Source organism: Phyllobates terribilis, unplaced genomic scaffold (genome assembly GCF_046119375.1).
Source record: "Phyllobates terribilis strain yellow unplaced genomic scaffold, ASM4611937v1 Scaffold_11__3_contigs__length_659146591, whole genome shotgun sequence".
Lineage (NCBI taxonomy): Eukaryota > Metazoa > Chordata > Amphibia > Anura > Dendrobatidae > Phyllobates > Phyllobates terribilis.
The window spans coordinates 129191108-129208520 of record NW_027362771.1 but is presented as its reverse complement, the minus strand read 5'-3'; the positions used below and the strand labels follow the sequence as shown (position 1 = coordinate 129208520).

Sequence of the window (17413 nt, the reverse complement as noted above, 5' to 3'; positions counted from 1 at the left end):
AGAGGTATGTGTGCTTATGTCGGCAGCACATTTGACAGTTGAGATACGTCTCGAAGTTTGTTTCTTCAGCGTACAGCAATACTGACACAAGACTAGGGTGGCTGCACTTTGAATTATGCCACAGGTTCCAGGTTTATCATATTTTTGGAGAACCTCTTTAAATCACCACGCTCCCTCCACTACAGGGTGGGCCATTTATATGGATACACCTAAATTAAATGGGACTGGTTGGTGATATCAACTTTCTGTTTGTGGCACATTAGTATATTGGAGGGGGAAAACTTTTTCAGATGGGTGGTGACCATGGTGGCCATTTTGAACTTGGCCATTTTGGATTTAACTTTATTTTTTTCAATGGGAAGAGGGTCATGTGATACATCAAACTTATTGAGAATTTCGTAGGAAAAACAACGGTGTGCTTGGTTTTAATGTAACTTTATTCTTTCATGAGATTTTTACAAGTTTATGACCACTTATAAAATATGTTCAAAGTGCTGCCCATTGTGTTGGATTGTCAATGCAACCCTCTTCTCCCACTCTTGACACACTGATAGCAACACTGCAGAAGAAATGCTGGCACAGGCTTCCAGTATCCGTTGTTTCAGATGCTGCACATTTCGTATCTTCACAGCATAGGCAATTGCCTTCAGATGACCCCAAAGATAAAAATGATCAGGAGAGCTTAGTGGCCATTCAACTGGCCCACGACAACCAATCCACTTTCCAGGAAATTGTTCATGTAGGAATGCTCGGACCTGACACCCATAATGTGGTGGCACACCATCTTGTTGGAAAAACTCAGGGAACGTGCCATCTTCAGTGCATAAAGAGGACAACACATCATCATGTAGCAATTTCAGATATCCAGTGGCATTGAGGTTTCCATTCATGAAGAATGGCCCCACTATCTTTGTACTCCATACCGTATACCACACCATACCATCAATTTTTGTGTTCCAACAGTCTTGGAGGGATCTATCCACTGTGTGTTAGTGTCAGACCAATAGCGGTGGTTTTGGTTGTTAACTTCACAATTCACAAAAAAGTTTGACTCATTACTGAACATAATGTTCTGTGTAAACTGAGGGTCCTGTTCCAATTTTTGTTTTGCCCATTCTGCAAATTCAGTGCGCCGATCTGAGTCATCCTCGTTGAGATGCTGCAGCAGCTGGATTTTGTAAGGGTGCCATTTGTGAGTAGCTAATATCAGCCGAAAAGATGTTCACTGATGCCACTCTCCAGTGACATGCGGCGAGTGCTACGCTGTGGGCTCTCGCTGAATGAAGCTAGGACAGCCACTGATGTTTCTTCATTAGTGACAGTTTTCTTGCGTCCACATTTTGGCGAATCCAACACTGAACCCATTTCACGAAATTTGGCACGCAGTTTGCTAACTGTAGCATGGGAGATGGGTGGTCTCATAGGGTGTCTTGCATTGAAATCTGCTGCAATGACCCGGGTACTGCGTTCACCAGACATCAACACAATTTCTATCCGCTCCTCACGTGTTAACCTCTGCGATATGTCAATGGCTGTAAACAAAGAGAAACTTGTAAATAACTAATGAAAGAATGAAGTTATGTTAAAACCAAGCACACCATTGTTTTTCTTATGAAATTCTCAACAAGTTTGATGTGTCACATGACCCTCTTCCCATTGAAAAAAATAAAGTTGGATCCAAAATGGCCGACTTCAAAATGGCCGCCATGGTCACCACCCATCTGGAAAAGTTTTCCCCCTCCAATATACTATTGTGCCACAAACAGGAAGTTGATATCACCAACCATTCCCATTTTATTTAGGTGTATCCATATAAATGGCCCACCCTGTATTTCCACCAACAAGCACATTGCAGCCAATGCGACTAAGATCACATTTCTTCCTATTATGGTGTTTGTAGTAATAATTCAATTCTGGAATCAATGTTTTCTTCATTGAGGTGCTATTACATACAGTATTTATATATATACAGTATATATAAATATATATATATGTATATATATACAGTACAGACCAAAAGTTTGGACACACCTTCTCATTTAAAGATTTTTCTGCATTTTCATGACTATGAAAATTGTACATTCACACTGAAGGCATCAAAACTATGAATTAACTCATGTGGAATTATATACTTAACAAAAAAGTGTGAAACAACTGAAAATATGTCTTATATTCTAGGTTCTTCAAAGTAGCCACCTTTTGCTTTGATGACTGCTTTGCACACTCTTGGCATTCTCTTGATGAGCTTCAAGAGGTAATCACCGGAAATAGTCTTCCAACAATCTTGAAGGAGTTCCCAGAGATGCTTAGCACTTGTTGGCCCTTTTGCCTTCACTCTGCGGTCCAGCTCACCCAAAACCATCTCGATTGGGTTCAGGTCTGGTGACTGGAGGCCAGGTCATCTGGCGTAGCACCCCATCACTCTCCCTCTTGGTCAAATAGCCCTTACACAGCCTAGAGGTGTGTTTGGGGTCATTGTCCTGTTGAAAAATAAATGATGGTCCAACTAAATGCAAACCGGATGGAATAGCATACCGCTGCAAGATGCTGTGGTAGCCATGCTGGCATTGACCTGGTCTCTAATCTGAGCTGCTGTTAACCTGCGATTTCTGAGGCTGGTGACTTGGATAAACTTATCCTCCGAAGCAGAGGTGACTCTTGGTCTTCCTTTCCTGGGGCGGTCCTCATGTGAGCCAGTTTCTTTGTAGAACTTGATGTTTTTTGCAACTGCACTTGGGGACACTTTCAAAGTTTTCTCAATTTTTCGCACTGACTGACCTTCATTTCTTAAAGTAATGATGGTTTTTCTTTACTTAGCTGCTTTTTTATTGCCATAATACAAATTCTAACAGTCTATTCAGTAGGACTATCAGCTATGTATCCACCTGACTTCTGCACAACACAACTGATGTTCCCAACCCCATTTATAAGGCAAGAAATCCCACTTATTAAACCTGAAGTGAAAACCATTTCCGGTGACTACCTCTTGAAGCTCATCAAGACAATGCCAAGAGTGTGCAAAGCAGTCATCAAAGCAAAAGGTGGCTACTTTGAAGAACCTAGAATATAAGAGATATTTTCAGTTGTTTCACACTTTTTTGTTAAGTATATAATTCCACATGTGTTAATTCATAGTTTTGATGCCTTCAGTGTGAATGTACAATTTTCATAGTCATGAAAATACAGACAAATCTTTAAATGAGAAGGTGTGTCCAAACTTTTGGTCTGTACTGTATATATATATATATATATATATATATATACACATATATATATATATATATATATATATATACAGTTATATGAAAAAGTTTGGGCACCCCTATTAATCTTAAGCTTAATGTTTTATAAAAATTGGTGTTTTTGCAACAGCTATTTCAGTTTGATATATGTAATAACTGTTGGACACAGTAATGTTTCTGCCTTGAAATGAGGTTTATTGTACTAACAGAAAATGTGCAATCTGCATTCAAGCAAAATTTGACAGGTGCACAAGTATGGGCACCCTTATCATTTTCTTGTTTTAAATACTCCTACCTACTTTTTACTGACGTACTAAAGCACTTTTTTTGGTTTTGTAACCTCATTGAGCTTTGAACTTCATAGCCAGGTGTATGCAATCATGAGAAAAGCTACTTAAAGTGGCCACTTGCAAGTTGTTCTCCTGTTTGAATCTCCTCTGAAGAGTGGCATCATGGGCTCCTCAAAACAACTGTCAAATGATCTGAAAACAAAGATTATTCAACATAGTTGTTCAGGGGAAGGATACAAAAAGCTGTCTCAGAGATTTAAACTGTCAGTTTCCACTGTGAGGAACATAGTAAGGAAATGGAAGAACACAGGGACAGTTCTTGTTAAGGCCAGAAGTGGCAGGTCAAGAAAAACATCAGAAAGGCAGAGAAGAAGAATGGTGAGATCAGTCAAGGACAATCCTCAGACCACCTCCAGAGAGCTGCAGCATCAACTTGCTGCAGATGGTGTCACTGTGCATCAGTCAACTATACAATGCACTTTGCACAAGGAGAAGCTGTATGGGAGAGTGATGCGAAAGAAGCCGGTTCTGCAAGCACGCCACAAACAGAGTCGGCTGAGGTATGCGAAAGCACATTTGGAGAAGCCAATTTCTTTTTGGAAGAAGGTCCTGTGGACTGATGAAACCAAGATTGAGTTGTTTGGTCATACAAAAAGGCGTTATGCATGACGGCAAAAAAACACAGCATTCCATGAAAAACACTTGCTACTCACAGTAAAATTTGGTGGAGGTTCCATCATGCTTTGGGGCTGTGTGGCCAATGCCGGCACCGGGAATCTTGTTAAAGTTGAGGGACGTATGGATTCCACTCAGTATCAGCAGATTCTTGACAATAATGTTCAAGAATCAGTGGTAAAGTTGAAGTTACGCAGGGGATGGATCTTTCAGCAAGACAATGATCCAATACACCGCTCCAAATCTACTCAGGCATTCATGCAGAGGAACAATTACAATGTTCTGGAATGGTCATCCCAGTCCCCAGACGTGAATATCATTGAACATCTGTGGGATCATTTGAAGAGGGCTGTCCATGCTCGGCGACCATCAAACTTAACTGAACTGGAATTGTTTTGTAAAGAGGAATGGTCAAAAATACCTTCATCCAGGATCCAGGAAATCATTAAAAGCTACAGGAAGCGACTAGAGGCTGTTATTTTTGCAAAAGGAGGATCTACTAAATATTAATGTCACTTTTCTGGTGAGGTGCCCATACTTATGCACCTGTCAAATTTTGTTTGAATGCAGATTGCACATTTTCTGTTAGTACAATAAACCTCATTTCAAGGCAGAAACATTACTGTGTCCAACAGTTATTACATATATCAAACTGAAATAGCTGTTGCAAAAACACCAATTTTTATAAAACATTAAGCTTAAGATTAATAGGGGTGCCCAAACTTTTTCATACAACTGTATATATATATATATATATATATATATATATATATATATATATATATATATATATATATATATATAAAGCAATAGAGTGTGTATGTGCTTTTAACAATGCACATTTGAATATTTAACTAAAAAGGTAAATTAAATGTTAACTAATTTTAAAGTCTCTCTGCCACATCTAGCAGACATTGATAGCAACACTGTTAGGCCTTTTTCACACGTCCTGATATTTCCAGTACTGGAAAAAACAGTACCAGTGCTATCCATGTCCGTGTGTACAATCCATGTGCCATCCGTGTGCTATCCATGTGTTTGTATGTACCATACGCGTGGCATGTGTGTGCCGTCCATGTGCACCATCAGTCTAACATGTACTGGAATACAATGCAGAATAGAAATGACAGATGTTTAGGTATTAGATGTGCAAAGATAGATAGATGGATGTGAGATACATGATTAGTGCCATGCCTTTACTGGTTATTAAAAAGGGAGGACCCTAAAAAAAATGATGTGGGGTCCCCCCTTTTTAATAACCAGTAAAGGCTAAGCAGACAGCTGGGAGCTGAAATTAATAGGCTGGAAAGGTCCATGGTTATAGGGCCATTCCCAGCATAATAAGACCAGCTCACATCTGTCTTTTTTACCTTAGCTGGTTATTAAAAATAAGGGGGAGCTCACTCCATTTTTTCATTTATTTAATTATTTTTTAACTAAATACATGTACAGCAAACTACACACGCACTGCACTAATTTTGTATCTCTCGGACATCATTCTATCTATCTCTATCTTTGCACACCTAACACCTAAACATCTGTAATTCCTATTCAGCACTCTGTCACACAAACGTCACACTTATGTTATCCGTGTGCACGTTTGCGGGACGTATTGACGTCCGTGCTTACCTGAAAAAAAATGGACATGTCCGCATGTGAGTCACAAGGTCTGTCTGAACGTATGGACATGTGCACAGCCCCATAGATTTGAATGGGTCTATGTGTGTAAGTGTCTCCAGTAAGCGTGAAAGCTGTCACCACACATACAGGAGACACTGACATGTGAAGGAGGCTTTAGTTGAAGATTTCCATTCTCAGTGGTAAATGATGATAACTACAGGCAATTGAATAATTTGGAATTCAAATTTGATAGGTTCGATTCATTTTTCCCAAAAATTTGATTTGCAGGGAATCCATGTGTGATATTGGACTATTAAAACAAGTGAGCAAAAAATGCAAAAAAAATGTAAACATGCATACTTTGTGAGGTAGACAATTGTATTTAAATTTCTTAAATTTTGGAAATTTTCTTTTCTTTTTTTCTTTTTAAAAAACCCTTTATAAAAAGAAAAGCAAAAGAAATGTACATTGATGTTATCTATGGTGTGGTCATCTCACAAGTCAGAAATCACACTTTTTCAGACATGCAAACCTTTTTCAAGTATTTTTCTTCAATACAAAAATGAGGGTAATAAACTGACTTTTTTTTCAATTTAGTGCATCAAAAATGAAAATAATTGCGTTATTAAGGTGCTGTCCCGTAGTATATCACAGATCATGTTTTCATAGTCACAAGGATTCTGCACCTTCTTATATTACTTGAATCTTGAATGTGTATATTATTATTCACAGACTGAGACTACCACTCTTATTTTCTATGTTCTTCAGTGCTGAAATAGTACATGACACTCTGATGTAGGCCTTTCAATCCCTTTCTGTAAAGATGGGCTGTATGCTCTGACCTCATATCACCAGGCTGTAAAATTCTAAAATGGGCACTTGTGACGCTGAGGCAGTTTTCACGGCCAGCCCGTGAGACTGGATAGTCAAGGAGTCCGAAGTCAAAGCCAGAAGGGTACGTCATAAACAGAGGGAAGAGGCAAAGGCGTAGTCAGGTAACGTTCTGTAGATCAGAATACCAGGAGGAAGGCAGATCAGAGCAGAAGGGGTTAAACAGATGGTTGGTCAGAACAAGGTCCAAGGTCAGGCAACAGAAGATCAATAAGCAGAACTCAAGGCACAAAGAACAAACCACACACTAGCTGAATGTACGTCTGGCAGAGATCTGGGAGAAACAGCTCAGTTAAGCAGACAGGCATTCAACTGGAATAATGAACACCTGCAGAACACCAGTGCCTCCCAGCCTCAGGTTGGACAGCCAAGCTGTCAATCACCACACTGACAGCTACTGCACGCACATGTATCAGATTGGATGGTCGAGATGTCTATCACAGTACTGACAGCTCCAGCACGACCCTGTACAAGATTGGACGGCTGAGCCGACAGAAACTGCATCCAAAAAAACAGTGAGGGGTGGAACCCTGAAACCTCTGCTTTCCCTGCCTCATCTTTCATAGTGGCTGTGATAGCCCGCCTAATTGGCTGCGCTAGACCGTCTGATGCAATAACTGTAAGGCACTAAATGGAAACCCACTTTGCCAATTCTGACGTCATGTGCAGTATGCCTCAATGTTTGCATGGCGCCGAGCATTTTTGTTTTTGCAAATCGAATCACAAATTGTTTGAATTCACTAGGGCCTACAAATTTCATGAAAATAGACTTAAAGTCAATTCAATCATCTCTAATAATAACTTATAATTGTGTTGTGCAATCAACTTACCACAAATGTAGGAGAAACAGCAAATTTCTTCTTGTCTAACCTGAACGGAAATCTGATCTTGTTTGCATTCTGGGCGGGTCACTACAGGACATGCGGATGGGTCACAGACTGCAAATGAAGATTTAATATTTTGACAATCTTATTGATCTTGGTAGATTCATTTGTTTTGGTAAATATATATATATATATATATATATATATATATATATTTTTTTTTTTTTTTTTTTTTTTTTGCTTGAAAAAGGCTACATTTAGCAAAAACGTTGCCACAGCTCTTGCTGAGCTAATAAATCATCTATTTTTGGAGTGCTGTCTCTACTATTTTTTCCATATGTAAGAAGGTTTGGCACTTACCTGGAGAATGGACACCCAGCCATTCATATTTTGTTTGCTTGTGCTGCTTTTTTCTCTTTTTCTTTTATATATATATATATATATATATATATATATATATATATTACACTGTATGTATGTGTGTGTGTATATATATGTATAGAACTGCGACGGGCCTTCAGGGTTGCTGAGCGTGGATGGAAAATGTCCCACTCCAATGAGCACTTCATCGCATTCAAACAATCCCTCACTACCTTCAAGTCCACACTCACTGCAGCAAATCAAACATACTTCTCATCTCTCATATCTTCCTTGTCTCACAACCCTAAACAGCTATTCAATGCTTTCAATTCTCTTCTCCGCCCCACAGCACCTCCTCCCTCTCCTCTCATCTCAGCGGAAGACTTTGCCTCATTCTTCAAGCAGAAGATTGACACCATCAGACAAAGTTTTTGCCTAAAGTCCCCCCAGCCCCTCCTCACACCTACTCAATCTTCCTCCTCCAAAACCAGCTTCTCCACCATTACGGAAGATCAACTTTCCTCTTTACTCTCCAAATCACACCTCACCACCTGTGAACTTGACCCAATCCTGTCCCACCTCATCCCCAACCTTACCACTATCGTCATCCCAACCCTAACCCACCTTTTCAACCTATCACTAACAACTGGTGTCTTTCCCTCATGCTTCACACATGCCTCAATCACACCCATCCTCAAAAAGCCCTCCCTTGACCCATCCTCTCTGACTAGCTACGGCCCCATATCACTTCTCCCCTATGCCTCAAAACTACTGGAACAACATGTCCACTTTGAACTGTCCTCCCACCTCTCCTCCTGATCTCTCTTTGACCACCTCCAATCTGGCTTCCGACTGCACCATTCAACTGAAACTGCCCAGACTAAAGTCACCAACGACCTACTAACCACCAAATCCAAGCAACACTACTCTGTCCTCCTCCTCCTAGACCTATCACCTGCCTTCGACACAGTGGATCATTCCCTCTTAATACGGACTCTCTCATCTCTCGGCATCACAGACTTGGCCCTATCTTGCATCTCTTCATATCTAACAGACAGGACAATCAGTGTCTCCCACTCAAACACCACCTCCTCATCTCATCCCCTATCTGTTGGTGTCCCCAAGATTCAGTTCTAGGATACCTGCTCATCTCCATCTACACCTTTGGCCTGGGACAGCTCATAGAGTCTCATGGCTTTCAGTATCACCTCTATGCTGATGACACACAGATCTACCTCTCCAGACCCGATATCTCCTCCCTACTAACCAAAATTCCACAATGTCTGTCCGCTATTTCATCCTTCTTCTCTGCTAGATTTCTAAAACTTAACATGGATAAAACTGAATTCATCATCTTTCCACCATCTCATTCATCCCCCCCACCTGACCTATCTATCAATGTCAATGGCTGTTCACTCTCCCCAGTCCCACATGCTCGCTGCCTTGGGGTAACCCTGGAATCTGATCTCTCCTTCAAGCCACATATCCAAGCCCTTTCCACTTCCTGCCGACTCCAACTCAAAAATATCTCCTCATATCCACATTCCTCATCCACGAATCTGCAAAAACACTAGTGCACGCCCTCATCATCTCCCGCCTCGACTACTGCAACCTCCTGCTCTGTGGCCTCCCTTCCAACACTCTCGCACCCCTCCAATCTATCCTAAACTCTGCTTCCCGACTAATCCACCTGTCCCCCCGCTATTCCCCCACCTCTCCTCTCTGTCAATCTCTCCACTGGCTCCCCATTGCCCTGGGACTCCAGTTCAAAACGCTAACCACAGCATACAGAGCCATCCACAACCTGTCTCCGCCTTATATCTCTGACCTAGTCTCCTGGTACATACCTGCATGCAACCTCCGATCCTCACAAGATCTCCTCCTCCATTCCCCTCTTATCTCCTCTTCCCACAATCGCATACAAGATTTCTCCCGTGCATCCCCCTACTCTGGAACTCTCTACCCCAACATATCAGATTCTCGTGTAACAGTAGGGAAGGGCGTAGCCTTCCCTTGGCACTGAGATAGTTAAAGGAAGTGTTCCTGAAGTCAGACCTCTCTGAACTGTTGGTAGACCAAGCTAAGGGGTTAGCCTTAGTAGTCCAGTCAGTAGAGTAGAGGGGGAACTTAGTGCCCTGATCAAGCCTTGAGTGATATAGAGCTTGTTCCTGGCATAATTCCTTGTGGGCTGCAGTACCTGTGAACAGCCACAAGATGCCGCTGTCCTGGGTGCAGATGTCAGGTTGAGTCTGCTAGCAGTGTTACAGACAGTGATGAGTTAATGCTGTGTGATGACAGCTCACTGAGGGTGGGCACATTAGGAAAATCTCTGTTTAGTTTCCAGAATCAGGAAGTGATTCTTCAGTAAGAGATAGGACAGAGAATCATACAGGCAGCCTGAGTATATTGGCTGCTAGGGTAGACGGGAGCTCCATACCCTCAGACAGTGGGATCACCAGTGTGAAAGTCTCCCTACGCAAGAGCAAGAGTCCTGTCAGCCGGCCGGAGAAACTCATCAAAGGTAGTGAGGACCCGGGGCACTTCTAGTCTGCAGGAAGCAGAGGAAGATAAATAGGACTCCAGGCTAAGACGTGGGAGAGAGATATCAGATACCAGATCACTGTTGGTATTTCAGAAGAGTCTCTTGGGCCAGAGATTAGAGTCACAGAGATGCTTCACTTAAAGAGGGAACCAGGGCTGAAGGAGTTACCAGCGCCTGTGAGAGAGATGATAACCTATCGGGCCTTATCCATTATATCTGCCTGTAAATATTGTACATATTCCTCTTCCCCAAGTAAAGTCCAAGTTCTGGTTAAGAACCTCGTGTCCTCTGAATTTATTGCTGCCCTGGTCCCAGAAGAGAAATGCCTGGAGACAGCCGCGATCGGATGACTTGAAGTAAGTGAAGAGCACCACATACACAGCCACACTTCAGAGGGAGGACACGTATTGTCTGTAGGGTGCCAGAGCGAGAGGGGGCTACAGCTCGCCCACGACTACCTCGCTGGGGCACCTTACACTCGCCTACCATGGAAACCTTCTGTATCCTCATCCATCCCTTGTAGACTGTGAGCCCTCACGGGCAGGGTCCTCGCTCCTCCTGTACCAGTCGCCATCACATTTTTGTTCAAGATTATAGTAATTGTTTTTGTATGTATGCCCCTTTTTCACATGTAAAGTGCCATGGAATAAATGGCGCTATAACAATAAATAATAATAAATATACTGTATATATATGCCTATATCACAGTCATTGAATTGCATTCATGAAGCAAGTAAATGTAACAGTCAGAAACAAACATATGATCAATTTTGCAATATCAGGGAATGATTAGTTATGGTGGATATGCTGAAGATTTCCCACACTCTATGGCAAAAAGTCAGCACAGAAATTGACATGAGTCACAGCTTTTTAATTTGCAGCATATTAATTTGTCTGGTTTCATCTTTAGAAAGACCCAGGTAGAAACTCCAAACAATTCCACTACAAAATGTAAAATTCTAGCATTGTTTGGATGCATGGTAAATATGCATTCAGGGTGCGTCTGTGCATGCATTGGCTGCTAACTTTTTGGGTAACGGGTTTTATCACATCACTTACATTTCTACTGATGTGACATCTCTGTTATCGTGCACTTTTCCCTGTGGATTTTCAAACTAAAAGAATATAATAATAAATGTTGTACATTACAACAGAATTCAATATTCAGGAGATTTGCTCAGTGCTCACCGCCACCATCAGAGGGAAAGGCGTGAGTGTGCAGTAAGTTGTCATGAGCTGCGTATTGTCTTGCACCAGCTACAATAGGTGTTTACTCCGCTTACTATAATGATGGGTGCGGTGAGGTGCGGAGGGAAGTCCTGGATACTAAATGTAAACTGGAAACTACTTGTAGAGCATATGGTAGGCTTCCAGAGCAAAAATTGAACAAAAACAATACAAGAAAAAAGACAATTTATATCAACAATTGTAATGTGTAGTGTGTTCTCACATTTTTTTACTTTCTTTATCTAATAGGTATACTCACCACAGTGCAGCTGAGGGCAGCATGTCACTGGGCTGTATTCAGCAAGCAAACGCTCTCCACTTTTACACGGTACTGCTTTTTCACATGAAGTTGTATTACACTCTGTAAATATATAAAAATAATGTAGCAACTAAAGAAACATGCAAAATATCGGCATGTAATACGTCTAACAGTAATTCCATAGTCGCATTACTAAATAATGCTCTTAGACTAGAGATGGGCGGATCAATCCACAAAGGATCAACTTTGAGTCGAATTTCCTGAAAATCGCAGGTCCTGATGAATTAGAACACTTTGCGATTCAATGGGATCTCAAAAAAAGTCCAGCGCCATTTCACACACTGCTGAAGCATCAATGAGTGGGCTGTTGACGTTTTGAATGGCCGTGAAGGCTATTCCTTAATGTCCTACAGCTATGGCATCACATTGTTATAGCAAAAACAATCAAGGGAGCAATCACAGCATGCAAAAAAGATGGGGGCCAGCCGAGGAACACCATTTTATGCTTGTACTGTGCAGGGACAGGAGGTCAGAATTACAGCTCATTGCACCTATGAATGGAAATAGGCCTGACCTGATTGAGGTGTAGTGCTGCAGTGCTGAACCACATTGAAAATGGGAGTGGTAGTCTCGGTCAATGAACAATCATCCAAAGATTCAAGTGATATAGGGAAGTGTTGCACCTCTGTAGTCACTCAGTGTGACTGTGAATAGATTGATCTATGATGTACTGCAGTATATTTCAAAAGATCCGCTCATCTCTATCTATGACATAAGGGAAATTAAAGGAGTGATCTGGCACCTAAAATTTATTTTCTAACTATCTATCTTTACACCCTAACCACTTTTGTAATTTGCTTTATTACACAATACCCTACACTTTTCTGTATCTTACTAATCTTGCGGGGAGTGAGTTCAGCGCCAGCTTCCTGTGACGTCATGTTTGAGACTTCTCTCAAATGAAACATCACAGGAAGTACAATAAAAAACACATTTAGGGATTAGCTAGATAGGGAAAAGTGTAGGGTAATAAAGCAAATTACAAAAGTGGTTGGGGTGTAAGGATAGATATTTAGAAAATATATTATAGGTGCCAGACCACCCCTTTAATGGCATTAGGAAAACAAGAAACATATAGAGTAATTTCTGTTTACTGGATTCATTGGATATTTTAGGCTGAGACGGGCACATTCTCAAAATGATCTCCTCCTGTGATTTTTCAAAATGAGATTCTCTCTGATTGATTTAAACATGAATGCTAAGGATAGTAAATGGAGAGCTATATAACATTTTAAGAATACTAACTAAATTGATTCCAAAATAGAAAATGTACAGTAAAAGGAAATTTAGGAAGTTAGATATTTTAGAACATGAAACATAATAAAAGCTAATTTAGTGGACTTACATACCACACACTTTTTTTGGACAGCAAGCCCCTTCTTCAATGACTCGGATAAGCATCTCCCCCTCCCGACTACAAATTGGATCAGGTTGGTCACTGCAGTCAGGCTCTATGGATGCAACGGTTCCATTTTCCAAACATTTTGACAGGCAGCATTTATTAGCTGATGAATGCCAGATCTCTCCTGGTGAGTGGGGATGTCCTTCATTATCAGTACAGGCTAAAGTGCAAATAAAGAAATATAGTTTTATAGTAGAAATATTGTTTTTATTTATTAAGAAAAAAACAAATATTAGTTGGAAGTTGTAATACTCTCTAATGTCCTCAATAACCAGGCTTGAGTTCAGGGCTAATTTATTCATGGGATCATATTTCACCTGTATACTAGAATAAATGATTACAGGGAATCTGTTAGTAAGATCAACCTCCTAAGCCATCTATATGGGCATACAGGTCATAAGAAGTTGAATAAAATGAGACTTTGATATCTGCGAACCAATATCTTATTCCAGAGAAATTCATATTTTCTTAATATGTAATTGCGCTAAGATCTATGGGTGGGGCATAGATCTCCCTGTGAATCTGCCTCCAAAGCTCCATATCATCCTGTGTAAACAGAGAACAATGAAAGTCTACATGCACAGAACGATCTATTCGTGATCGTTCTGTACACATTGGAAACACATGTCTAAACAGACTATTAAACTACCAGCCTCTGTATAGATAATCGGCTGTCATTTACAGAGGTGGGTCAGCCAAGGTAAAGCCCCCGTCTCACATAGCGAGATCACTAGCGAGATCGCTGCTGAGTCACGGTTTTGGTGACGCAACAGCGACCTCACCAGCGATGTCGCTATGTGTGACACTTTGCAGCGATCAGGCCCCTGCTGTGAGGTCGCTGATCGCTGCGAAATGTCCTGGACCATTTTTTGGTCTTTGCCCTCCCGCTGGTCAGCACACATCGCTGTGTGTGACCAGCGGGACCAGCGATCAGGCTGGTAACCATGATAAACAGCGGGTTACTAGGGGCACACGCGCACTTAGTAACCCGCTGTTTATCATGGTTACCACTCTGCTACGGTGAGCGGTAACCTCCCTCTCACCGTAGCAAAGTGATAACCATGATAAACAGCGGGTTACAAGGTGCGCGTGTGCCCCTAGTAACCCGATGTTTATCATGGTTACCAGCCTGCTCCTGCTTCAGCAGACTGGTAACCAGGAGCAGGACATCGTGGAAAGATTCTTTCCACGATGTCTCTGCTCCCCTGATCGCTGGTGAGCCTGCCTGTTTGACAGCTCACCAGCGATCACATAGCGACGCAGCAACGACCCCTGACAGGTCGTATAGTTGTCGGGATCGCTGTAGCATCGCTAAGTTTGACGGGGCCTTAAATCCACCTTTTAGGTTCTAGGATATAGAAATGAGCGGATCCGCACTTAAAAGTTCAGTGTTCGTACCGGCCAGTTAGTGTCTGGTGCTAAACGCAGAACATGAACTTCTCCCGGAAGTTCGTTGCAGAGGGAGAGATTGGGAGAGAGAGATTTTTTTCAGCTCAAAAGTTTGGGTCCCAATTGTTTTCAACGGGGTTCAGGTTCTGGTTCAAGTTTGGGTACAGTTTTGATAACAGAACCTAATTTTGGAATAAAGTTCGGGTCTGGTACCAGAACCCGAACTTCCATGGGTCCGCTCATACCTAGTCAGATACAAAATTAAAAATAGAATTTAGCCTTGGTCTGAAGTATTGATCCAGTCCACTTTATTATAATTTAGCCTACTTTTTCATTCCAAAATGGACCTGAGTTTTGACCTAATACATATGACACAATGAATCAAAATGGAAACTTAATGTTTTTTACAAATGAAAATGTAATAATAATTAATTTTTTTAAACTGACTAATAGCAAAAATACATACCACATTTTCCATCAGGAATGCAGAGCTCAGAATCTGTTCTGTGCAGAATGGTGCCTTTTTTGCACACACAATCTTCTCTTAGGTAGGAACAGGGGGACTCTTCATAATACCATTTGTTTAAGCAGGTCTTAGCAGCGCATGGTTGAACACAGGCCTGATACTCCTTTCCCTCTGGACATGGCAAAGCTATCACACATATTTTAAAAGTCAGTAAATTGTTATTAACATTACAAAACATAGTCTACCATGAAATAATATATAATATGACCATTCTCATGACATTCATATAATCATAATAACATTTTTTTTTGCTTTTTTTAGACTTAAAGAGAACTTGTCACTATGAAAATACAGTCCAATCTGTAGGCACCATGGTATAGAGCAGGGGGGAGATGAGCAGATTGATGTATAGTTTTGTGAGAAAAGATTTAATACAACTTATTCATGTAATCCTCTGCTTTTTCTGGGATTTTGGGTCCAGTGGGCGGTCCTATCAGTGATTGACAGCTATCTCTACATGTGCACTTATAGAAACAAAGCTGCCTGCAGATTGGACTGCACTTTCATAGTGACAGGTTCCCTTTAAGCAACAGTACTCATAGTTAAACAGAGCGAACCATATAGACACTAATTAACTGGATTGTGAAGCAGTATATAGGAAAAAACATTCAATTCAGATGTAATCTTATAAGAAATGATCCACCACGTCTATATCATGCAAAATATAACGTCCAAAATATAACATTAAAAAGAATCCGTCAAGTTGAATATTCTGTCTAAGCTGCATATAGCATGTAATAGAACAGGATAACCTGAGCAAACTAGTATATAACTTTATGGGAAAGGATTCAGTATAGTTATTACATTTATTCAAATGCCCACCATTCTGGGTTTAGGGGTCCAGGGGGTGGTCCTAGCCTTCTCTGTTGTACACAAAGAAAGCAGTCAAGCAGAGAATAAAACTGCCCACTGGACTCCTAAGCTTAGATTAAAGAGGAATAGATTAAAAGATGTACTAAATATTTACCTACAAAACTATATATCAATCTACTCAGCAAACCCTGCTGAAGAAATGTATTTGGTAGATCACACTGTATGTTTAATGTGAGAGATTCCCTTTAAGGCCAATATATGTGTTGTAGAGATGTTGTAGGTACTTAAAGAGATGGATATAGACATTGTTCTCCTTGGAGTGAGTTATTTATGTACAATTCTTCTGTATAGAACTGTATCACTCAAAACCGTTAAAGGGAACCTGTTAGAAACTTCTACGCCCCCAAACAATTTATATAACTGTGTAGCATTTGAAAAAATAAGCAAATTGATCCCTTTATGACCCCAAAGTGATGCTCTAGCAGCTAAAAATCATGTTTTGATCTTCTGTATATATGTCTCTGAAAGTGCCTTTGGGCGTGACAATGCACGTACAGCCCCTCACCCTCATGCTGTATTCATTGCCGTGTATCGAGGCCAACGACCTTTCAATCACCCAGAAGAGAGTGGTACTAGGCAGGGGATACAGGATGAAGCTGACGAGCTGTAAGTGCTTCTTGATGCCCCAATGCACTTCCAGACACATATATACAGAACTTCAAAACATATTTTTTTGCTGCTAAAACATCTCAATGGGATCATAAAGAGATCATCTTGCTTATCATTTAAAGGTGCATTTTAAATGGGCTAAACAGTGTTATAAGGGAATGCAACCATACCAGCAATGTACCTGTTACTGGTACCGTGCCTGAGAAAATGACTTTTAATTTGCATGGAAATGAGGAGGCTTTGATGCACTGTTGGTGGGGTCAAGAGTTTTCTGCACCATTACACCTCCTAATTTCAATATTTGGAGCCTTCCCACTTCTGATTGACAGTGTTCACTTCCCAGAGAAGTTTCTGACACGTTCCCTTTAATAGTAAACTAATGTCTAGTGTTGAGCCACCCCCGTAGTGTTCGAGTTCGGTTCGGTTCGTCGAACACCCGTGTGTTCGCCGAACTGTTCGTCAAACTGTTCGTCGAACACCTTCGAACACCGTTAAAACCAATGGCAGGCAAACAAAAACACATAGAAACACATAGAAAACACCTTCAAAGGTGTCCAAAAGCTGACAAACTGCTCAGAAGACACAACTAACACATGGAAAAGTGACAAGTACATATAGTCATGC

The 17413-nt window shown here is 41.0% G+C and overlaps 1 protein-coding gene across 1 annotated transcript in view; it reads right to left on the bottom strand.

Annotated features, from left to right (window-relative positions):
* OTOGL (otogelin like) overlaps positions 1-17413 on the bottom strand; it is a 346660-nt gene that overhangs the window by 81055 nt on the left and 248192 nt on the right. The window contains exons 44-47 of the mRNA XM_073651595.1: positions 15248-15433; positions 13340-13552; positions 11931-12032; positions 7549-7656 (exon numbers count right to left, since the gene is read on the bottom strand). Of these exons, the coding sequence (XP_073507696.1) occupies positions 7549-7656; positions 11931-12032; positions 13340-13552; positions 15248-15433 (609 nt within the window). The remainder of the gene's footprint in view (positions 1-7548; positions 7657-11930; positions 12033-13339; positions 13553-15247; positions 15434-17413) is intronic.